We start from the raw sequence: 24,354 nt of genomic DNA on the forward strand, positions 1-24,354 counted from the left end.
AACATTCAAATATTCGTCGCTAAGCAAAGATTCTTAAGAATTACAACGGGATCAACTGTTGGTCGTAAAACGGTCAAAACTTAGCCGTTAGGCGTGAAAATTGATAAATTTTAACCATAAGTCGTGAAAAAGTTAACCGTGATTTTTTTTCTTTTAGTCCCAAAGAAAGCAAGGTCATCTTTAGCCGTAAAATGGACAAAATCTTAACTGTTCGCCGTAAAAGCCATCATTCATCACTAAGCAAACAGCTATTCATTGCAAGGACTCTGATACGCGGGGTCCAACGTTTGATTCAGAAAACGCGGCGAATCACTTCTTGACCACTCCCTCCCCTTTCACTCGTGATTTTTTTCTACTCGCAAGAGGGGGGGGGGGGTGTACATCCTTGGAGATTCCTCCCCTTGTTTTTGACAACGAAGATTGTACAGAGGAGGGTACCCCCAAAGACGCCTGACGGTTCATTGTGTCGACAACCTCGCGTTCCACTGAAAAAAAGATAGTAAATGAAAAAGAAATTAAAGAACAGCCATACTGCTATGTGATCCTGTCTTTGGAAGAGTTTTGGTTACAGACAAGTAGCAGTATAGTCTCCCTTAGGGAAGGTAGGGGATAAGCTGGGACCCCATGACTCTCTCTGTTGATCCGTTCCTGCATTCCACATAACTCATGTTTGGTGAAGAACGCACAACCTTGCTTGTGACGAAAAGACTGTGCGAGCCTCATTTTTAGGGGGGGAGGGGGGAGGGAGGGAGCAGATGGGTTAAATCGGACTTCGTTTCCTATTCAGTAGATCTAAATTAGCCTGGTTCGATGTTGTGAGCTGATCAATCATACACGCAGGGGCGTTACGCGTCTCCGTTCTTCAGGCGAGAACGCTTCACTTTCCGACAACGCATTAAGCAGACAAGGTTGGTGGCGAACAATTGTTGCACTCAAGATTTCCGGCAGCACGTACGCGAGCATGAAGAACTATAAAATTTGGGGTAATGAGTTTGTTAACGTAACAAAGCATGAAAGCTCTTGAATCTATCGTTGTTTGCAGATTTGCAGAGCACGAACCATGAGTTAGTCCCATTTAAGCTTTTTCAATCAATCAGAGATCCACTTTGAAATGGTTATTGAAATCAATCCTAACAAAAGAGGTAAAGGGTATGTTCCAGAGGTTCTTCAGGAGGAACGCGAATTAAAGTTTCTTGGTTTTATGCAGGTTCCTTGTCTTTAAATTGTTATAGTTTTAAGTCAGAAGTGATAACTTAGAAGGTACCGGGAAAACCAAGAAAAATTAATTAGCCGAGAGGCTTACTTCCGTTGCGTTGGGAATTCACAATATAAAGTGTTTTTTTCCTTTGGGCTTAAAAAGGCACGCTAGCCAGAGACATTCCTTTGGGAGAGATTCGTTCCATATTTCAATGCCTCAAGATTCCCTTTGTATTAGATGGAAATGCGATCTTTTGTGAGTGTTTTCAGTCCCTGTAAAAAAGATAACGAGTGTTAGACACTTAAAATAATGCTTGCTTAAAACATCCTCACCACAGTTGTCTTTTTTTTTTCCTTTTTTTTGAAACAAATGGTTGATTTGTTCAGCATTATACTTTTGAAAGAGAAAGATTTAATTTTTAGATAAAAAAAGTTGGGCCTTAAAGCAGGATATTGAGTATTTAGGCGAAATATATATAACGAGTATCATCTCTCTGATCTCTTGTGCCCACGGTAGATTAATTTCAGTACCAAAAAGAGTAGATAAATGCATCAATGAAAACAAAATAACTAAAAAGAGCGAGTTATGGAACCATAGTGAGTAGTTATATCGTCATCAGGTAGCAATCAATCGCTATCGAAATCTTAGACGTCACCATGTCGTCATGGTTTCGTGTTACTTTCGGTTGCGTTAGGAGATCGCGTGAGATAATGAAAGAGCTGTCTATGTTTAGCCGCAATCAAATTAAGATGGCGACCGTCGCTATAGAGAGCCGTCTGCAATTACAACATCTGTTCAAAGACATATCTCCGAAGTTTGACCGCACAGAGTCGGAAAATGTTGTGCAATCTTTGAAAAATAATTATGGAGGCAAATTTAATTCGCTAGGAAGTCAAGATTTATTGCAATGTTTACAACTTCTTGCGAAGCATGGCTATGTGTCCGGAGGAAAAGTGAAACTAATCGAAGACTACGTTGCTCCGAAATCGAGCAAAAGAACTGATCAAAGAAGCTATAAGAAAGTTCAAAGCCTCTCGTCCAGCTGTTAAAGAGGAGGAATTTCAAGGGCGGGACGATGACATTAAGGAGATCACCGAAAAACTGGAGTCAAAAGAGGTCCCAGTTTTAAACTTATTTGGGTCTTCCGGTGTTGGAAAGACAAGACTCGCCAACGAAGTTTGCTCACAGTGGCGAGGAAATTATCGAGTCTTTGATCTTAGAGAAGTTAAGAGTATAAAAGCGATGTATTACCACATCCTTAGTTCCCTTGACCTTTCTGTTCCAGTCAGTTTCGTGAACCTGAGCAATGTTGTAAAAAAAGTTCGCGATAAGATCAGAGATTTGAAAAGTGGAGGGCATTCCGTTCTGTTCTTGCTCGATAATGTGGACCGGTTTGCCACAGGACAAGAAATGGATAGGAAGAGCCTAAAAAAAGACTTTGTACAGTTCCTCGAACAACTTTTCGAACTTGATGGCAAAGGAGAAAGATGTGCATTAAAGCTGCTGCTCACATCGAGGATTGAGTTCACAAATGCCAAACTGGTGGATAATTTTAAAGTGAAGTCTCTCAAAACGTCATCTTCAGATAAAATTCTTTTTCCTGCGGGATCGACTGGTGTTCAAGTCCACCAGAAAGATAATCTAATCGGCATCTCCAAAGGATTCCCGATTGTTCTCAAAGGAATGGGTGCTATTTTGCGCCAGGAAAGAAAATCTGCCGATGATCTTATTGCTGAAGTTGCTGCTACTCCGGAGAAATCAAAAGTGCACGAGGATGCTGAAGAAATGTCAGTTAGTTTTGAAGAAGAAGGAGTTGATGCAGGTCAGATACCTGTAATTAGAGAAATGTTTACTACACTTCCAAGTGACCGTTTAAAAGTGACTGCAGTAGTAATTTCCTTGTTTCATGGGCCATTCTCTGTGGCAACAGCTTCCGAAGTTCTCGGTATTGACCAATCAGAGGCTCTTGCACAGCTAGAGGGTCTTGTGGCCAGTGCAATAATTTCTGTAGTCGACGAAGCAAAAGAGAGGAAATATGACATTCATCCACTCTTACAAAAGTATGCTGACAGTATCAAGAGTGACGAACACTTTTCCGCAGCCTACATGAAAGCAAAGGGACGCTATTATGAACTCTTTATGTCCAGGATGAAGAAAATAGCGAAACTTATAGATCCCGAGTTTGTCAAAGCATTTCATTTATTTGACACTGACAGGGCAAATTATGAGTTTGCTCTTGAGATCTCCTGACAACCAGAATATTTCAAAGTTCCAGGTGAATTTCATGAGAATGCTTTGATTGCATCAATTTTCACAGCAATGCTGACTGAACGCAAAGTATAGTTACCCTGTTTCATTCCTGGGCTGAGATGTGTGAAGATGATGGAAAATCAGGTAAGGGATCATAACGGATCTGACTGTCCTAAGCTTGTCTTTTGTGTCATATTTAATTGGAAGAAATTGAATAATGATTCTCATGTTGTCTAGGAGACATTTTGTCAAGAGTCATATCAGTAGCTCATTGGCATCGGTAAAATTAACAATTGGAAGAATATTTCCACTCCTAAAAGTGGAATTAAGTATTTCAGCTTTAATAATAATGCAAAAATTCATAATCATGTTCTGCTGACAGATGTGATTCATGTTTTAACCTTTAACTCCCAAGATCTGATGTTTAATTCTCCCCTTTAGCTGCTAAATATTTCCTTGTGAATTAGTTATGAGAACTTAGTGCTAGATCAAGATAGCAGCTTCTACCTGATAGGTTTGAATATTCCCAAGATCTGATTGTTAATTCTCCCCTCTACTTGCTAAATATTTCTTTGTAAATTGGTTATGAGAACTTGGTGCTAGATCAAGATGGCAGCTTCTACCTGATAGGTTTAAATATTCTCATTACCTGTTTCCTGAATATTGTATGGATATTATAGGGAGAAGTTTCATGTTAATCACTTGTGAGGATTAAAGGGTTTACCTTTTACACCCTAACATCAGTATGTATATTCTTCATACTGTTCTCTTAAAATTTTCTAAGGTCCTGAGGAGGAGAATTTTTTACAATCAAGAACTTCTATAGCCAGGGAAACACAAGTGTGATGCTTTAGGGGAAAATTAGATGTTAGTCACTCATAGGGAAAAATGAGTTAATTCATTTGTTGCACTTAAAATGCAGCTGTTGAAAAGAAGAGTTGCCATGACAATTGGTTCCATTGGGCTAGATACATACAAACATATAATTTGCTTGAAAGCATAGACCCTTTAACTCCCAAGATCTTATTAGTAATTCTCATTACTGTCTGCTATATAATTCTTGTGATGTTATAGTTCAGAGAATTTGGCACTGGATCAACTAATAATCCCCTAATTGATATGGTTCTTTATTCTCATTGCTTGTCTCCTTGATATTGTATTGATATTGTGAGGAGAAATTCTCTTTGTCACTCATGGTAGTTAATGGGTTATGTTAAAGCCTAGTCCTTCCTTTTGCCAGTACATCCTTTTACCTCATAACGAAATAAAATAATTTATAGATTCAATGTTTCAAAAACTCAAAAAAAGTAGAGTTGTGATGACAATTGGTGCTGTCATTTTAGATATTTGTTATCTGCTTTAAAGCATCAAGTTAAAGACTAGTCCATCCTTTAGCTAGTAAATCCTGTTACCTCATAACTATAAACCAAATAATTTAGATTCAATGTTCAAAAAAATTAAAAAAATAATAAAACTCAGAGTAACTTAAAATGTTTATACTTCTGAGAGAGCTGACACTAAAAGTAAATTTTTTTTTACTTATATTTCTTGAACAACTTAAATGTGAATGTAATGCATCTTACAGTGTCAGAGATTGGAATGAATGGGTAGATTTTGTGTTTCTAAGTTGCTGAAGTTGTAAAGACTTGAATAGTACACTCATCGGCCCCATTTGAGTTAAAAGTTAAAACTTCTGACTACCATTTAAATTAAGCATTCATTGTGGTACTATGTGCTTATCGGAAGTGGAATGTTTTTATTCCAGAGTTATAAAATTTATTTTCAAATTTTGGTTACAATTCATCTATTTTAGTGCTTATAAAACTTCAAGCTTATAACCAGTACCATAGCTGTTAACACATGAAAGACAAGAGGCAGCACCGAGGTGAAGTGGTCAGACTGCTTGACTTAATGTAAATTGATGGTATCAGATTAAAATACGATATCTGCTACTTACCAGATTTGTTATTGAAATCTGTTCTAAAAGGGCAACCAGATTACTTCTCACCAGCTGGGAATTCATACCACTTTATGTTCATTTGGTATTTCTTTTGTAACAATTTGATTTTTTTTTCTCTTTTTTTGCTTTCTATTGTTTTTCTTATTCCAATATTATGGTCATTAGTGTCAGAACATTTATAATATGTTAATTATCAGAACTATTTACAACACTATGTATAGTTTAGACAGAGATTGCATGCTGCCAATGACAAAATTATTTGTTTAGAATTAGAAGTATCTAAGATGCAATTGGACTCATAAAGCAAAGGCAAACACAAGAAACAAACAAAAAAGTAAATGATACATTTACCCTTTAGCTCTCAGCAGTGATAAACATGTAACTTCTCCCCATAATATCAATACATGTTCAAGCATACAGGTAATAAGAATACAAAAACTTATCAGATAAAAGTTGTTATCTTGTCAGCTAACAACAAATTCTCATGACTAATTTGGAAGGAGATGTTTATATTAGTACCTAAAGAAGATAATTAACAATCAGAACTTGGGGGTTAAAGTTGGTTAACAAACAAATTAAAAGTAATAGCCATGATCTAGAGATATTTTCCATGAGTGTGGAGGGCAATTCTGGATTGTTTTATTTTTGCTTACTTTACTCTGTGATCGGTCCAGAAATCTTGCGGCTGCACAATCAGGTGCAAAAGGTGTTGAAAAGGTTGCACCAATCAGGTGCAAAAGTTAAACCAATCACAACTTGGTTGCTTGCATTATTCCGCACTTTAGGTGTTTGGTTGGTTTTATTTTAGTTGGCTTTTAAAGGTGTTTGCCTTTCTTCTAACTGGCCATGGTAATTACCTTGGTTTTGGGTTTACAACACTCAATTGAAAAACGCTCTAATCATTAAGAATGAATGCAATTCTCAATAAGATTTTTATGTAATAGGTTCTCTTGGTAGAACACAGCTAAAGTGCTGGGAAGCCTTGCAAGTTGCAAACATTCATGGAACAGAGAAAGGATTTGAAGTACTGAAGGATGCTTTGGGTTCAATGGAGAAAGTTGAAGATCAATCCACTGACACTTTCAAGCTCACTAAAGCCCTTTACTTGCACACTGAAGGTGAAATCCTTTGGAGAAACATTGATTACAAGAAAGCTCTTGAAAGCTTGCAGTTGTCCTTGACATTCTCAGAGGAGCTGCTAAAAGAGCATACAGATTTGGCAAGGTGCTACTATGCTGTTGGAAATTGTTACTGCCGCCTTAACCAGCCAATGGAAGCACTTGAGTTCTATGGAAAAGCCTACAACATGCAAAAGAAATTGGCTGGCTCTGAGTCTCATGTTGATATGCCAATGTACAAGCACCAAATTGGCACAGCATATGAGAGTCTCCAAAAGTATGACAAGGCGGTTGAATATTACAGAGATGCATTGAGACTTCTGGAAGAACTCGATCTTTCAGGTTTAGGATGTTTAGGAGGTTTAGGCGATGAAGCCCACTTTTGCAGAGATATTGCCAATGCCCTTCTGTGGCAGGGGAAATATTCAGAAGCAGCTGAACCTGCAATGCATGCTTACAACATTAGGAAGAAACTTCTCAAAAATCACCCACTTACGGTGCGCAGCATTTTCCAACGAGCTATCCTTCAGTACTGCTTGCAAGATTATGATGGAGCCTTGAAACTTTACCTTGAAGCATGGGAGATGGAGAAGTCACTTGATGTTGGGAACCACAGTGAGGTGTGGCAAAAAATTATCACTGGTGTGGAGGACATGTGTGACTTTTTGAAGAATGGAGAAAAGAAACAAACATTTAGAAAAGATGCTTTGAAGTTTTGTAAACAGTTTTGGATAGAAAAGAAAAAGTCTCCACGATTTGCTTTTATTGATTCTAACAAGGACATTATTGATACCTTGATGGATCTTGTCAGTGATGAGAATGACAAGTATGAATTGCAAAAAGAACAGCTTTGGTTCTATGAGGGTATGTACAATGCCACCAAGGAAGAACTTCAAAAGGTATGTGACCTGGAAACTGAAAGTGATACACTTCACTACATGTTGGAAGAAATGACCAAGCTTCTTAACCAAATGATACACCTTTGTCATCAACTTAAGGATTACAAGCAGGAGGAACTATACACAAATGAATTACAGGTGTGATGGTTTTAACTTACATTGTTTCTTTATTAACTACCATACTGATTACAAGTTTATTTCTACAGTATATTTGATCCATCTCCTATCACAAAAATTACCTGCATGCTCTACTAGAAGTTTCTTTCGTAGTCACTGGACTAGTCTGCAACAAAAAGCTTTATTGCCAATTTATCAAGTGATAACAACAACAGCTTGTTATAAGCTCCCCTTACATGTATGTACAAATACTAAACATTGTACATTTCATATGGTTTCATGATATCCTATCTTTAAATCAGCTTGCATTCAATTTGTTAACTAAGTGCATGACTTATGGTATACGTAACACGGTAAACAATAGAACATTACAGAATTTTCTAGATCATATTCTACATTATCTACACTGACACAGTATTATTACATTAACCCTTTAACTCCCATGAGTGACCAAGGCAGAATTTCTCCTTACAATATCAATACTATATCAACCAGATAAGAGATGAGAACAAAGAAAAATATCAATTTGGGGATAATTAAATGATCCAATATTAAATTCTCTGAACTAACATTATATGAATTGTGTGGTTGACAATAAGGAGAATTACAAATTTGATCTGGGAGTAAAAGGGTAACCCTTTAACTCCCATGTCGGTGACCAAGACAGAATTTTACCTTACAATATCTACACAATATAAGGGAGACTGTGAACTAGACCTCTTTTTTAATCAAGCCTTGAAATTTAATTGGTTGTTGTGTTTCAGTAAAGCTGTCTCATTGACTGGGAAAAAGATGCGATTTAGAGCATGAAATGGTGCAATTAATTTTGTTAATATATCACACCACTGTAATGTGATTGTGTGGGCCTCAGTTACTGTCAACTTACTTTTATTGTAAACAGTGGTACAACCAGAATTCCTCAAAACAAGAACGATAACCACACAACGTCGAGCCTGCCATGTGCCCCTGCATAACGCATGCGCGAGACCTATAACCGCAGACCTGATATGTTTACATCTCCACCCTGAAAAGTCTAATGGGTGTGGCAGCGGGACTAACTACAATACAAAATGTTTGGCTAGTTAGGTATAACACAACGACAGCTTATAATAGCTTTAAACTGAAATGTTTTCTCAGTCTGCAACGAAGTTTATAAGTCCAATCTAGATGGTTTCCTTACAACACGGCCACTCCTGGTTGTCAAAGGCAGACCATCACTTTTCTCAGTGGGTTGAGCTGGCTTGTGGGGTGTCTGTGGTGGCTCCGATGACAAAACTTCGTGGGGTGTCGTCATAGGTGTGGTGGGCTGATAAGAGGAAGTGTCCCGATTGTTCTCCATCTGTTCTTCAGAGGTTGATACTCTTTCCCCCGACAGTTTCAGTTGTACTCTGTTGCGCCTTATCTCTGAACCACCAGCTGTCTTTACTACGTATGACCTTGGCTGGGTAGTTTCTCGCTTTACTTCTACTGGAACCCAAGTCTTGGTTCGCGGTTGGAACACAGACACCTGTTGACCTGGTACTAGCTTTTGAAGTTCACGAGGGGACTTCCCATCATACTGCTGTTTCTGGACATCTTGTCGATGCTGTAGTTGCTCTTGGTTACATTCCATGGTTTGAGAGCGCTGTAGTCGTCCACTGCAAGGTAGTTGTGTGCGATAATCTCTTTGGTTTAGAACCTTAGCTGGTGAGGGTAGGTTGCTGTCAATAGGCGTGGTTCGATACGATAGAAGTGCGAGATAAGGATCTTGTCCGGCGGCATCTGATTTCTTCAACAGGTTTTTCACTGTCTGGACCATCCGTTCTATGAATCCATTGCTTTTTGGATATAGTGGGGAACTGGTAATGTGATTAATGCCCCAATGATCACAGAATGCAGCAAATTCTCGACTGCTATATTGGGGTCCATTGTCTGTAACCAGGGATTCTGGTTTTCCATGCTCGGCAAATATTGACTTGAGATGATTGATAATAGCAGCAGATGTCGTTGAGTTCAGCTTCCTTAGGATGGGGTATTTGCTGTAGTAGTCTGCGACTAGAAGATATTGTGCACCTTGGTAGTCAAACAAATCGCAACCAAGTTTCTGCCACGGAAAACTGGGCACACTGTGGGGACATAGCGCTTCCTTTGGCTGCTGTTTAGAGAATTGTATGCATGTGGCACAGTTGGCTGTTAGTTCCTTTATGTCTCTTGATATGCCTGGCCAGAATAAGCTTTCTTTTGCTTTTAGGAGGCACTTTTCCGTTCCCATGTGTCCTTGGTGTATTATTTGCAACATCTGTGGGCGGAGCCTACTAGGAATCACGAGGCGGTGTCTCTTGAGAACGAGGCCATTTTCAACGCTGAGATCCTCTCTGAAATTCCAAAACTCCCTTAAGTCTTGGGGGCATTCGTTCGGATATTCTGGCCAGCCATGGTGCACAACATCTTTAAGGTGTGCGAGTACGACGTCTTGGTCGGTGCACTGTCGTATTTCTTCCAGTTTGGCGGGACTTGCTGGTAGAGTGCTTGTGATGGCGTTGACTTCAAGCAAAGGCACTTCGTCTTCTTTGAGGGGAGGTTCCATGTAACTGACCCTTGAGAGAGCATCCGCTATCACATTGGTTTTTCCTTGTATGTATCTAATTTCTACGTCATATTTTGCCATTTTCAGCAAAAGCCTCTGCAGCCGCGGTGAGGCACTCATTATGGTCTTCTTCCATATGCTTTCCAGCGGCTTATGGTCTGTTTCAATGATGACACTTTTGCCAAAGACATAGTGGTTGAACTTCTCTAATGACCAACAGGCGGCAAGTAGCTCTCTCTCTATGTTGCTGTAACGCGACTCAGTCTCGGTTAGTGACCGACTTGCATAGCACACTGGTCTACTGTCTTGGATCAGCACACATCCAATACCTTGAAGGCTTGCATCCGACTGGATCAGGTTGTCTTTTTCTGGATCATAGTACGCCAAGACTGGTGCCTCAGTAATTACTTGTCTAAGACTCTCAAATGCTTTTTGGTGCTCTGCCTGCCACATGAATAGCGTTTCTTTTTTCATCAGCTGTCTTACAGGTTCTGAAGTCTGGGCTATGATGGGTGAGAATCTATTCAGGTAGTTGATCATGCCCATGAAAGATTGTAACTCTGCAAGGTTCTTTGGAGGTGGCATGTTACGGATTGCTTTGATTTTGTTTTCGTCAGGTCTGATTCCTTCAGGAGTCCATGTGAGACCGAAGAAGGATGCTTCGTTTACCTTGAACTGAAATTTGTCTGGGTTGAATCTCACATTGTTCTCCCTCGCTGTGTTGAGGACATTAAGTATTCGCTGGTCATGTTCTGCCTCACCTATACCATAGACGAATGTGTCATCCGCAATACCACTTAGTCCTTCCAACTTACCGAAGACCATGTCCATTTTCTCTTGAAAGACATCTCCACTACACGTGAGACCAAATGGAAGCCTGGTCCATCTGTACTTTCCCCAGGGGGTGTTAAAAGTGCATAGTCTGCTGCTTTCCTCATCTAGGCTAACTTGCCAAAACCCACTGCGTGCATCTAAGATACTGAAGTGGGTTGAGCCACTCACCTTCGGTATCACATCATCTATCGTTCTCACATAGTAGGGATTGCGCTTAACAGCTTTGTTCAGGTTCCGAGGGTCTAGGCACAAGCGAATCGATCCATTTGGTTTTATTGTTACGACAGTCGAGTTAACCCATGGGGTGTACTCGTTGCGAACCTCAGAAAGGATGCCCCATTTCTTCAATTGATCTAGTTCTTCCATATAGGCTTGCTGTAATTGTACTGGAACCTGCCTTGGTGCATGTTGTACTGGGGGCACTTTGGGGTCGGTTTCTATGTGATATGGTGCACCTGGGAAGCACCCAATTCCTGTAAATACATCTTCATATTCTTTTAACAAATAGTCCTTTGTTAATGGGAATGGGTGCTGCTTGCCTCCCATGTCAAATAGCCTAAATGTATGCAGATCATGCGTGGGCCTGGTGTGGTTTACTTGAGGGTTGGGTGTGCCTCTGTGGCTGATCAGATCATCGCTATACTGGTTGGCGGTTATTGGCCAGTTGAGCTTTAGGAGGTTCAGGTTTTGTGCTGACATGTTACCAATTATGGCTGGGCCGTCAACATCAACAACTTCTGCTTGAATAGGTTTAGGGCTGGGGTTGTTAGGGCCTTTTACATATATTTGGCAAGATCCAAGGTTAGGAATCTCTACTCCACCATATGCGGATAGTCTCATCGTGGGTTGTGCTAAACCCATCCTCCCATTATTCAGCTGTTGGTAAAGGGACTTAGGTAAAATGTTGGTTTCTGCCCCTGAGTCTATTTTACAGAGTGTATTGACTTGTCTTCCTTCTGGCCCCAGCGACAAGGACACCTCTAGTAGAGCCTTTTCTCTACAGGATATGGAATGGACATTCATGGATAGAGGTGTTGCTTCAATTGGGCCCAAAAACACATAATCACTTATTGGCTGGGTGTACTCTGAGTTGGGTAAAGCATTGCTACTTCTGGAAGCTTCAATTTCATGCACATTCTTTTTTCTAAGCTTTGACAGGCATACCTTGGCTAGGTGTCCTACCTTCTGACAGTAGTGACACGTTGCATTCTTTGCTGGGCACTGTTCACGTGCATGAGGACCCCAGCCACAATTCCTGCAGGTTGGTGTTTTGCCCCATCGATTGCCATTTTGGGTTTGCTTCGTACCACCCGCTGCATTTGAGTGGTTTCTCTGATTTGGGCTTCTGTTCTCAGAAGTGACAGGGTGCACTTCTACGGCTGTGTTCATCAACTGAAGTTGTTTATCAGCTGATTCCTCTGTTTTTGCCAATTCTCTGGCTTCATTGAATGACAGGGTATTTCCTTTCTTAAAACAATCCTTTCTAACACGGTCGGAGTTCATGCCAAGCACCAGGAAGTCTCTTAGAAATCGATTGTGATGCTCTGCTGGGTAGTTAGCTTCTTTAACAAGAATTCTTAGTTTAGCAATGAATTCTTCAAGTGATAAGGTACCTTGACGGAGGTTATGCAGCTCCCACGCTGCGATCAGCTCGTTCGAGTGAGGCTTTACGTAGTTTTCGAATCTCTCCCAGTAGTTTTTTAGCTTCTTTTGGTCATCTGCTGATAAGTCCCAACTGTTGAATAGCTCCATTCCGTGTTCGCCAGACCAGTACAGAAGGTGTTTGCACTGTACTTCTTCATCTATTTTCACCATCGGGCCAGTGAATAGCAGTTCACATCTCTGTTTCCACATTTTAAAGCGGCTGTATAGGTTGTCGTCTGTACTCCAATCCATGGAGGGACCTTTGTCGATAAACGAGGCGGTAGCCATTTTTGTTTTGTTCAATCGGTCGTGTTGTTCACTCTTCCACTTCCACCAGTGTAGCGAGTTAAATTGTCATCAAATTTGCTTACTTACTTCGGCATCCCACTTCTGACACCATGTAATGTGATTGTGTGGGCCTCAGTTACTGTCAACTTACTTTTATTGTAAACAGTGGTACAACCAGAATTCCTCAAAACAAGAACGATAACCACACAACGTCGAGCCTGCCATGTGCCCCTGCATAACGCATGCGCGAGACCTATAACCGCAGACCTGATATGTTTACAACCACTGATAGCTGCAAGAATGCAAATATCACAAGTGATTCCAAAATGGATGTAATCAATGTGTAAAATGTATTCATTTTGTTGTTTAATCCTTTATAACAAATTAGCCTCTACTCTGTGCAAAAATGTGCAAGGATTCTTGTTTACAGACATTATCTGTTTTAGGATGCAAACAGTTTTGCAAGAGTGAAGCTTTTTTAATGAGGAAAACTGTGAGCTTTGATGGACAGATGATGTCTAAAGACAAATATAAAAGCATATTTTCACACCAAATGGAAGCTATCGTGTTTATTACCCTTCAAACGTAACTCTGCAATGTGCAGATAAAATGTTTGCAAACAATTTATTGTTTGCAGCCTTAAGGATGTTAAATTTTCAGTGTTTTAGTACAGTACCACTTTATGAACAAATCAAATCACTTTGGTTTACAGAAAAATATTGGTTTCAGAATGAATTTGTATAAACAATAGTGTCATTACGTTGGTTGACAAGCGGCCTAAAAACCTTCTGCAATTAATTTTAATCGTTCACAAAAAGTACCCAGAAAGTTGGAACGTGAGGTATTTGGTTACAGTTAAACTGAACGATGGAACTTTCATTCATTTAATATCTGAATTTTCTCGAGCAATTTGTTCATAGTAAAAAAAAAAAGCGAGCGAAGTCTTAATTTAAGTTCTACAACAAATATACACTCCTGGTGAGTGTTTTCAATTCCGTTCAATTTGGACATTTGTACCTTAAATTGCACAACAGAAATTGAAGGAATTGAGAAAAGGCGGCATTACATTCCCTTGTGTCTCGTTGGAGTGTGCCGTTCGAATTTAGTTTTTGTGAAGGAAAGATCAGAGTTAAACACGCCATTACAGCAAACAAACGAGCAAACTCTCACAACTTCAAAATAAAAAGATTAAATTTACTCACAATTACTCTCCTCGCCGTTTACTTAATGAACAGAGGTAAATCTGCGTACATGAATGAATCGTCGATGAGAGTGAATAATAGTTTCCGTTAGATCATTAACTGATTTTGAAGAAAACATTGTCGTGACAGTCCTTAATTGCCATACTAGTTCTGTTGGTCTTCAAATGTTCCTTCGCTTTTCTTTTTCTTGTGCGCTCTCTAATTGACAGGTGTCAGATTGTGACAGATACTTGTAAAAATAATGTTTCAAAGTTTGTTTGGAAGCCTTTTAAATCACCTTTATCGTTACGGAAATGAAAATGTTTCGCTGAGGCATCTCTCTTAAATTTGCATCACCTCTATTTAACTACCATTTACCCACTCAAAAATTTTTCAGTTTATGGAAGATCTTGCCGTATTTACGGCCATAAATCATTCAGGTTCTTTCGGAAAGAATTTCGTCAAGTTTAAAAACAATAAATATGTTATTTACCGGCTAAGGGTCGGTCCGTATGGTGAAAAACTAGTGACCTCGGTCTTGAAAATGCTGCCCTCGGCCTACGGCCTCGGGCAGTATTTTCAAGACCTCAGTCACAGTTTTTCACCATACGGACCTCCCAGCCGGCAAATAACATATATAAATTAATGCTCCTAAAGTAATACACCTATAAAGTTTGAAAATTGGGAAATCAGATATTACCCATTTTCTGCTGGGTCATGCTTGATCATGTGATACAGTCAGATTAATTGTGTGTGGGCAGAAACATTTGATGGATTATTATGACTACTTTATGACTAAACACAACATTTTGCATTTTTCAGGCTTTAAAAGATGGGAGAGTTCCAGGGGTGACAACTCACTCAAAAGGTACCAAACCTTACAGTTGTTTGACTTATTTCCATATCATGTTTTTAATGATACCTACCCTTACCAAAGTAAAAGTATGGGTTTGATATGGCAAATTATGGACTATTAACCCTTTAACTCCCAAGATCTCATTAGTAATTCTCCTTACTATCTCCTATACAGTTCTTGTGATGTCAGTTTGGAGAATTTGGTATTGGATCAACTTATAATCTCATAACTGATATTTTTCTTTATTCTCATTACTTGTCTCCTTGATATTGTATTGATATTGTAAGGAGAAATCATGTCTTGGTCACTCATGGGAGTTAAAGGGTTAACATGGCCCATATATGGGTAAGATATGGGATGGTTAGACTGACATATGGGATTGATATGGTTCCCAGTTTTGTTAAGGTGCATTTATTATCTCTAGATCTTTTCTGGCTAGCATACTTAAGTATATAACCCAAATTGAAGACATGTACATGTTCTGTGTTTATTAATTTATTGCTGAGCAGAATCAGATTTATAAGATGTATGCAACTGCACTAGCTAGTCAGATACCTTTAGTTCTTCTCTTGCTTTTCAATGCTCTGTTATACTCTACAAGAAAAGAGAGAAGATTAAGTTTGACAATTTGTAAGACAATTTCCTGAACAAAGGAAGAATTTAAGAAAGTACTGTTATGTATGGAGTTTTAACAGGGTTCAACTGTACACTGTACATTGTATGTGATTGTACACACCTCTGAAAAAGGGCTTTTGTCAAACACAAGAACCAATTTTCAAGAGTTTATCATGTATTTATACATAGTTATTATCATTTTTGAGTGTATCAAAAATTCCTTAGACTGAATGATCACTGGGTTGTGGCTTATTGATTATCCTGAAACCTTATGAAGAGATTAATTTAATAATTTTTGAATTCCTCTTTAAAGAGAGTAGAGTCCATTGCAGGGTAATTGACCCCTCCCCCAATCCAATAATTTAGCAGGCTTCCCTGACAAGAAACCAGTTTCCATTTATACTCCAAATCCACTTGATGAGCATGAAGCAACTTAGCCTAACCTAAGAACACAATAGAGAGGCTCTGATCCACCCCTACTACAGGGCCAGTTTACTTCTCTAGCACAAATAGCAAACTGAGCCTTTAATTGCAAAAGAGAGCATGATTGGTTCTTCCATTGCATTTAATTTATGTTGTATCAAACTCTATATTATGTAATTACGGGCTTTTCTATACACACAGTTGAAACTAAAATTGTCCTGACAAAATGAAAGAACAAATTTTGTCACATCTGCATGAAAAAATTTCCAAAGTCGTCAAAATTCTGCCATTGACTGATCTAATTTGCCAAAAGATTTCACCTCCAATTTTAGGATTTATCCTTGAATCATTTCTAAAGACTACAACAGACAGAGGCCTGTTTTTGGGACCACACAGCTAGTTTCTTAAACGTATACATCCTACGTAAATAGCACCCTAGACTATGACATAAAAAATATTTGATGAATACACTAAACCAATGGTCCAATAAGCAAGGATAAATTATGAACATGAATGAGATTCAAGATACAATCAAAACTGTCAATGGTATGGGTGGGAAGGAAACTAAAACTTTATTCTTAAAGCTAGAAATAAAATTTTTGCTTGCTAGCTTGCCAGATTACTAATAACACGTGCACAGATACCTAAGTGTAATTTATTCTAATAAAAGTAATTTCGTAATTAAAATGCATCAGCGTGGTTAATAGCCATAAGCTTTGCTCAAGTCTCATGACTTGTAAGCTGAACAAATTGCTCAGTCTTAAGGGAGGGAAAATACTGATAAGCAACCTGCCTGTACTCAGTCCAGGTCTCTCAGTTATTGATGTTTAGCTTCCCAATTAATAATGATTCATATTTTGTCAATAGTGCTTATATAAGTTTGTCCACTTTGGCCAAAATTTGTCAATTCAGCACAAACCATCCACACTAATAAAATGTTGGTGATGACAGAAAATTTTTCATAATAAACAACTTTTTCGCCAGTGTGGAAAGGCTCTATGTTGAACAATTTTGTTGAACAGGTATTGGGAATTGAGTGGTAATAAAATGTCTATTTTATTGTGTACTGAAAACAAATTAATACTTTAGATTTGACAGATGAAGAAGATGCAACAGTGGACACTGAAGATGGTCAAAAGACTCTGATCAAAAGGTGTATTTTGTCTGCAATGACTGAGTTGCTTGGGCAGGGTTGGAATTACCAGGAGATGTGGTCTAATAGCAACTTCTGACAAAGTGCTCTGACCATGGAGCAACCCTCCAGACCTTTTTGTAAATTATAGTTATTCTCTTTTCTTTTCTTTTAATCTTTAGTAAATAAGGCTCATGCTTAATAAATTTAATGCTATTATAAAATTTATCACATCCCTGTTCAAATCACTGGTGATCCTTACAATCTAATTGGCTTTCACTGGTGTGATTTATTGATGAAATGCACCATTTCTTGCTCTAAACTGTATCAATTTTCTCAGACAATGAGAAAGCTTTACTAAAATACAACAGCCAATCAGATTTAACAGATTGTTTTAAGATGAATCAAATAAAATTTCAGAAAAATTAAAGACAACTTTTACAACATTTTAAACTCCAGCTCAGTACTGGATCAATAACATACATGTATTTGTACAGGCTTGAAAAAATATTATTTGACTTAACAATCTTAGACTGATATATTTTGTTTTGCTGTTGAAATTGAGTTTTTGCAGGAAAAAACTTTAAGATGTCCATATATCAATTAAGTAAACCAAAGCAAGAATTTTAATTTATTATTGGGAGTAGCTACTTTAAATTTTTTTACTATTTTTATTTTGTTCATACTTTAATTACTGACTGAAAAAAGAAACAGTCAGGCAAAAAGAACAGTTACCAGTAGTTTATGTTTTAAGTTTGAGTGTCATTACCTGAATAACTTTTCAAACTGCAAGTAATTGCAACTTGCATTTCAAAAACCCTTGTCATTGCTTACTTCACTTGGGAAAAATTCTCTTACCCTTGATTGATATTCTTTTGTATTTCAGAGGAAAAATTGGAGGTAAGGAAGACACATGGCACCTAAGGAAAGCTGGTGCCTCCATCAAACTTTGCAGTGGAGCTGGCCAACAACCCGTGCCACTTACATGTAGATGCCGATTGTGGAACCCCAGGAGCCTCTCCCCACCCGTTGCCAGTGATGAGATATTGGTTAGCAGTGTTATTGAACTATCTCATGATGGCCCATCAAATCTGGAGTACAGGGAAAATTTTGAAGGAATCAGTTTTAATGTAGCTTTGTTGCACAGTGCCCCATATTTGGAGGGGTATGAGGTGGTTATCAAGCAACTGACTGACCAAGAGAACAATGAATGGAAGGAATTGAAGACAGAGAATACATGGCATGGATCAGGTACTGTAATGTTGTTGTGAAATGTAGGTGTGAACGAATTAATGAATGATGTTCTCAGGCTCCCTTCCTCACTGGCATCAATGTCAGTATCTGAGCAATTGTGCACCTCCCCCTCTCCTAGCCCAAAATTAATCCCAACTTGTAACCCAAACTTATTAGCTGACTGTTGTTGGCTTAGGAGAGGAGGAGTAGGTGTGCACTGACTCAGATACCAGCACTGATCCTTACAATGCATGACCTTCGTACTGCACTAACAATATCAAAATACGCTTCTTGACACTTCATGTCCAGATCCAATGGTTTTTACAACATTTTATTTTGGTTTTCCATGTAGTTGCAGCTAAGCAGCTAGTACATGTAATTATCGCATAAATGTTACCAGATTCCAAAGTGCATTTTAATCACTAAAATATAAATTTTACCTAATCACCATGTTGTTGCAAACTTTATTCTTTGAAGCATAACTATTATAATGGCATCTGTTGGTGGCAACTTTGTTGTGTGAAGATTTCAAAACACAGTTGAAGGAAGCAAATTCAACCACTATTTTTATTCTCATGCAGAAACTTCAACAGTTCCCAGGTGGCTTTTCCCATTTGCACAAGCTGTTTGTGCAAAATCAGGAGTTTCTTCATTTGCTGCAATCTGGCGTCCTAAGTCTTTCATTTTTTCAAGAGGTACTGCAATAGGTCCGGAACTGACCTGTATTGTGCCTGACTTTCCTGATGTCAGTGTTCAAATTCCTCAGAGCTGTGTTCCTGTTGATCAAGATTTCTGTGTGACAATTAAGGTACGTGGAACTGTATAATCATATACATGTATGAGTTCAAGTTTTTTATTTTCCAGTTTTAGTGTTATAAGTGTTATGAGATTGGCGTGAAGGGATTGTCAAAAACACGAAGATAAAGCAAAGGTGCTATAAGAGTACACCCTGTGGCCTCAGTTGCTCACAATACACCTCTTTAACTTAGTGGCAACATTGATGGAAAGAGAAATATTAAAAAAATGTAAGCTTAATTACAGGACAGTTGTCCATGTGCTTAAGTTACATGTGTGAGAAGATACAAGTAGTATTGTTCTATTAAACCGTTTTGGTAACTTTGCAACAATTGTGGTTCTACTGTCCCCGAATGTACTCATGGATCCTGGAAATACCCTTTTTAAAAACCAGATTTTCGAGACCTAACTTTAAGCAACAAACAGAACATTTGTTTTTGTTTTGCTTCAATATAAATTTCAAATTGAAGTCGTTCCTGTCAGGTAAGTTGGTTTTGTGGTTCGTATTGGTTAGCAGTTAATGCAATTAGTGAAAGAAGATGAGCATGATATTATGATGAATTAGCAAAACCGAGGTCTGACTTATCTGCCAAAGCTGAATATAACACAGACATAAAGTTTGATAATTTATAATATCATGCAAAATCCAAATTAAATTATTTTTTTATTATACATCTTTTAAACAAACTGCAAAAGAAGACACCTCTTTCTAAATTTGCAAAAGTTTAAGAACAGTGCACAGACAGAGGGCTTAGAGGTTGAAATCGAACTGGGAGTAACTTGTTTTGCTTTTGATCTCAAGGTACAAGAATTTCCAAGCAGTGAGCTAAAAGGAGAGGGAGGACTTGTCGGTCCAGTTCTTTACATTTCAGGCTCTCAAAATGTGACTCTCATCGCGCCTGTAACAATCAGGATTCCTCTCACCCTCCGTAAAGGAAAACAAAAGTTGGCAGAGTTATGTCCTGGTGAACTGAGGATATTACACTGTGAATAACTAGTTGAACCACATGACTGGAAAGACATCACAGGTCAATTAGATGAACCTGCACGTCTTGTAAATGGGAAAGTTGAATTCAAAGTTAGGCATTTCTCTGGGTAAGTATTTCTTGCCGGCTTTAATTGGAAAATAGTACGCAAGACGTAGAGGAGATTTAACAGTATTTTAGTGTACAGTCATACATGCATGTATTTCTTTTAATTAAATATAGATTCAAAAATTGAAATGATCACTTGCATACGTAGACTCAAGGTTACTGTGCAATGGCTGTTAATCATTTCCGTTGGGTTGCTTAAGGTGTATTTGGTTTTTCCTTATATTTGATAGATTCCGTCCAATCAAGTTGATCAGATCACTTTTACAATCTGCTTCGGGCCTCACTGAGTTTATAGGAAAACTTCCCAGTAGGTCAAGGCCTCACCTTGCCCAATTTTCTACGTGCTTGTGTAAGACCTCTGTTCCCGGACATTTTGGACTCAAACTTTTCTGCTATCCTCCAAGCCTGCAATATGATGTGAACCGGCGAATATCAGAGTGTGTCGTGCCCTACAAAGGCGAAGGCAGCTCTCGTAAACCAGTTTGTGAAGAGGAGAAAATTTTGGTGTCTCTTTCTCAGGCAATCATACCCCAAGGCACAGACGAGAAAAACGCCTTACAATTTGTGAGGTATAATATCGTATAGTTTATTTTTGGCCCATCAAGTACATTGGATTTAGTTGAATACTTCTAGATACAGTCATGGTAGTTTTACATAGAAATAATTTATTCATTCTATTGTAAAATTGAACATTGTTCGATTGTCAGTTGACCATTTTTCGCCACTGCTTTTCTAGGTTTCTTATTAATCAATTGGACTATGGAGGTATACAAGTTTGTTTTTTTCGGACGTGATTATCTTCAAATGCTCGTTTTTAAAGATTCAGTAGGGCTCTCGTTAAATGTGCTGTCATTTTGGATTGTGAGAAAAGATTTCAAAGCATGTGCTTTTCTGAACGAAGACTCGGCTGGTGTAATGTACGTTGAATTTGTCTCATTTAAATTCATTTCGTTTTGAACAGATTCCACGAGGACAAAGTTTTTGACACAGGTGGTGAAGTTTGCGTAGGAAGTGAGAGTGTTCCAGGAGTGAAGTTTTTCGACCAAAGTCGTGAACTTTTGTGCAACGTGACCATAGTATTAGCATCTCAAGTAGGTGACATTTTTCGGTTTATGGATTTGTTGATCAAATGTACTTTTAGCCCAGAGCTAATATACTACTGATGCCAACCTTACTGTCGTAGATGTAGCCCAAGATGATAGCATTACACGTCAGCTTATTAACAAGATTTTTAAATTGTTACCTGTGAGGTTCTCAAGCTAGGTGTTTTTTCCCTCTTGCAGGCATCTCATCCATCTGGGGTCGTCCTTCCCTTGTCAGAAATTCAAAGAGCTCAGGTTTGTTACTTGTTTATTCATTTAATAAATATGGTTGTTTTTTTCTTCATCCCCTCCTTCCTTAAATTCTTACCTCTTTTATCCCTTTGGTTGGTCTTTGAGTCTTATGACTGGCTATTTCGTTCTATTTTCAACCAAGGCTACTGAATTGTAACCGTTTTGGTATTGTGGCACCTTTCTTTTTATAAAAGCAGTCCTTCGTGGAAAATTCGGAGTCAAAGTCTAACCGTTGTCTGTTGCGGTTTTGCAGGAAATGCCTCGGTCAAATCGAAACATTCAATCCTCAGTGGACGTAGATTCACTACATGAGCACGGCAAGAAATTACATGTCACTCTTCTAGCAACTGAATGGTGTTCGGCAAAGGGTGGTTTGTCCACCATAAACAGAGTGCTCGCCAAACAGTTTTCATTAAATCCCAATGTAAAAGTCACTTTGTTTGCTCCTCCATTTGAATGTGAATGTAAGGAAAAAGACAAGGCAGAAGCTTTTAAATGTGATATTAATATTAAGGAAGCAGATGGAAGAATGTCAAACTCCACAAACCCCCTCGAGTGGTTGGCGTTTCCCCCGGAGAAACTCCACATAGACGTGGTTATCGGTCATAGTTGGAAGCTTGGGTGGCAGGCAGAGGAAATCAGGAGAAGCCACTCCTGTAAGTGGGTACAGATGGTCCACACATGTCCTGAAGAACTTGCCATGCACAAAATCGGCGACAAACCTCTCTCCAGAGGTGAAGAGAAGCATGTGTCGGAAGTTTCCCTGTGTGAAAAGGCCGACCTTGTTGTTACCATAGGACCCAAATTACAGGAAGCTATTGCTAAGTCCCTCCGACCTTGCAAAGAAGAAAAAAACTGTATTGTCAATAACACCAGGTGTCTTTTCTGAATTTAAGAGTGCGAAAACCTCTGTGGCTGACTTGGAGAATTTTTACATTTTAGTTTTTGGCCGTTGTGATCCAAAGGATTTGTCCATAAAGGGCTATGATATTGCGGCAAAGGCCGTGGCTATTTTGCGTCATAGATCATATCACCTTACCATCATTGGTGCAAACACTGACAATCGAAAAGAGCTTGTTGATATTTTAGTCAGTTTTGGTATACCACATTGTCAGTTAACTGTAAGAAAGTTTTGTAAAGATCGGGAATTTTTAATCAAATCGTTGCTGGAGTTTGATCTCGTTCTCATGCCATCAAGAACAGAAGGGTTTGGTTTAACTGCCCTTGAGGCATTATCTGCCGGTATTCCCATTCTTGTGAGTGGAAACTCAGGATTTGCTGAAGCACTGAAGAAAGTGAAATTTGGTGAATTGTATATTGTAGAAGACTTTAAGGATGTTAATGAATGGGCAAAAAAAATCGAAGCCATTCGACAGAAAGAACGGCGATTGAGACTTGAAGAGATTCGACAACTACGGACATTCTATGAAGAGAAGTACAGCTGGGAGAGTCAGTGTCAAGACCTTGTGGCGACAATGACAAACATGGTTTATGGTATGATCTAGTTTGTTTTTTAATCTGTTTGATCGGCAGGAAGGATTTATGCAACTCAAAACGAATCAGATTTTTCAGTCTGATTCTTTCATACAGTTGTTTTTGTGATGCAAGGGAGTAACAATAGTGATTGAGATTTGATTTACTTGAGAATTTTGGAAGGACCCGGGTCAAATCAGTTTGAGTGGCGGCCTTTCAAGAGCCCTCTACCTGAAGTGAAAAAGCCAATTTCAATTCCAGCCATGATTACATGAAATTCTCCACCGTTTTTCACATTAATCATTTCATGTTGTCTTTTGCCGTCGTAATTTCTTTTAAGTCCTCGAACCTGCACTTGCCAGTCCACCTCCATTGTTTTCTTCCACTGGACTAGAATAACCTCAATCATATTAATTGTTTCTCCTTGTTGTCTAGCTGAACCCTTACGTCCAAAAATGGAAGAAGTGAAGACGAACACCAGATGGAATGCACTCATTGTGGTAGCCGTGGTTGTAGGCCTTCTAGCCGCTTTCATTTCTCTCCTACTCCACAGAGGGTGGATTGCTGTGTTGGATTAATGTAACGTTTCCAGTTTCAGATAACGTTATAATGGACATAAAGTGCCTTAAACATTTTGGTAATGAAGATATAATAAGCCAATTTCCAAGAGCGGAAACGAATGGAACACGTTTAACTTTAAGTTTTTTGGAAAAGATTTTCTTTTTACTAGATTGAGAGTTTAAGCAACGCTTCGTTGGGAATTAGTTGCATAGATTTTGGTTATTATTTTTCCTAACGAGAACTAATAAGCTGGGGAAGCCGTGAAAGAAACATAACTAGTGAAACTCCCTGAAATAGCGGACAAGAGGTCCACAACATGACCTACGGTAGCGTAAAACGTATTTTAAATGATGCTCCTGGAAATTTTCATAGTTCGTACGTCATCGAAAATTACGTGGGATGTCTCTGCTTGACCACGTTAAAAATTTGAGTGTTGTCGTAATCAGTAACGTGCTTGTACTTCTCACTGAAGTTTGACTTCAGTCAGTGAGAAGCGCAAAAGAAGCCTGTTGGTTGACTGCACATAATATCCTGTGTTGCTCATTTTGTTGTTGTTGTCTTTATTCTTCGATTTCATTCCTGTACTCTAAGGAGACAGCAGTAAATTTAACAAAATTTAGCAAAACTCTTGCACTGAACAAGAAATGAACGAGGGAAACAACTAGTAAGGCATAGTTGTTCTGAATCGTGACAAGATCATCAAATAACATTTTTTTTCATCCAACCGTTACCCTATCCGTCCAGGTTTATATCAGTTTTGGGGCATTCATACAGCATCCTGCC

General features: G+C 38.7%; 1 protein-coding gene and 1 pseudogene across 1 annotated transcript; both read left to right on the forward strand.

The window, feature by feature from the left end:
- Positions 1-1,947: 1,947 nt before the first annotated feature.
- On the forward strand, positions 1,948-7,569 carry LOC136280710 (uncharacterized; annotated as a pseudogene).
- Positions 7,570-16,458: 8,889 nt separating this feature from the next.
- Positions 16,459-24,265, forward strand: LOC136280711 (uncharacterized). Its single transcript, XM_066166374.1, has 11 exons — positions 16,459-16,495; positions 17,039-17,102; positions 17,968-18,332; positions 18,896-19,122; positions 19,580-19,592; positions 20,108-20,204; positions 20,434-20,772; positions 21,165-21,294; positions 21,487-21,540; positions 21,791-23,031; positions 23,446-24,265. Exons 1-10 carry the CDS (start codon positions 16,459-16,461, stop codon positions 22,424-22,426), a joined length of 1,962 nt encoding a protein of 653 aa, XP_066022471.1. The 3' UTR covers positions 22,427-23,031; positions 23,446-24,265.
- The last annotated feature ends 89 nt before the right edge of the window (positions 24,266-24,354 follow it).

This window comes from Pocillopora verrucosa, chromosome 5, assembly GCF_036669915.1.
Source record: "Pocillopora verrucosa isolate sample1 chromosome 5, ASM3666991v2, whole genome shotgun sequence".
NCBI classification, from domain to species: domain Eukaryota; kingdom Metazoa; phylum Cnidaria; class Anthozoa; order Scleractinia; family Pocilloporidae; genus Pocillopora; species Pocillopora verrucosa.

Coding starts and splice junctions, on each gene's coding strand:
- LOC136280711 (XM_066166374.1), top strand. CDS start 16,459: ATGAATGAGATTCAAGATACAATCAAAACTGTCAATG. Junction 16,496..17,038: donor TACAATCAAAACTGTCAATG/GTATGGGTGGGA, acceptor TTAATACTTTAG/ATTTGACAGATGAAGAAGAT. Junction 18,333..18,895: donor GAATACATGGCATGGATCAG/GTACTGTAATGT, acceptor ATTCTCATGCAG/AAACTTCAACAGTTCCCAGG.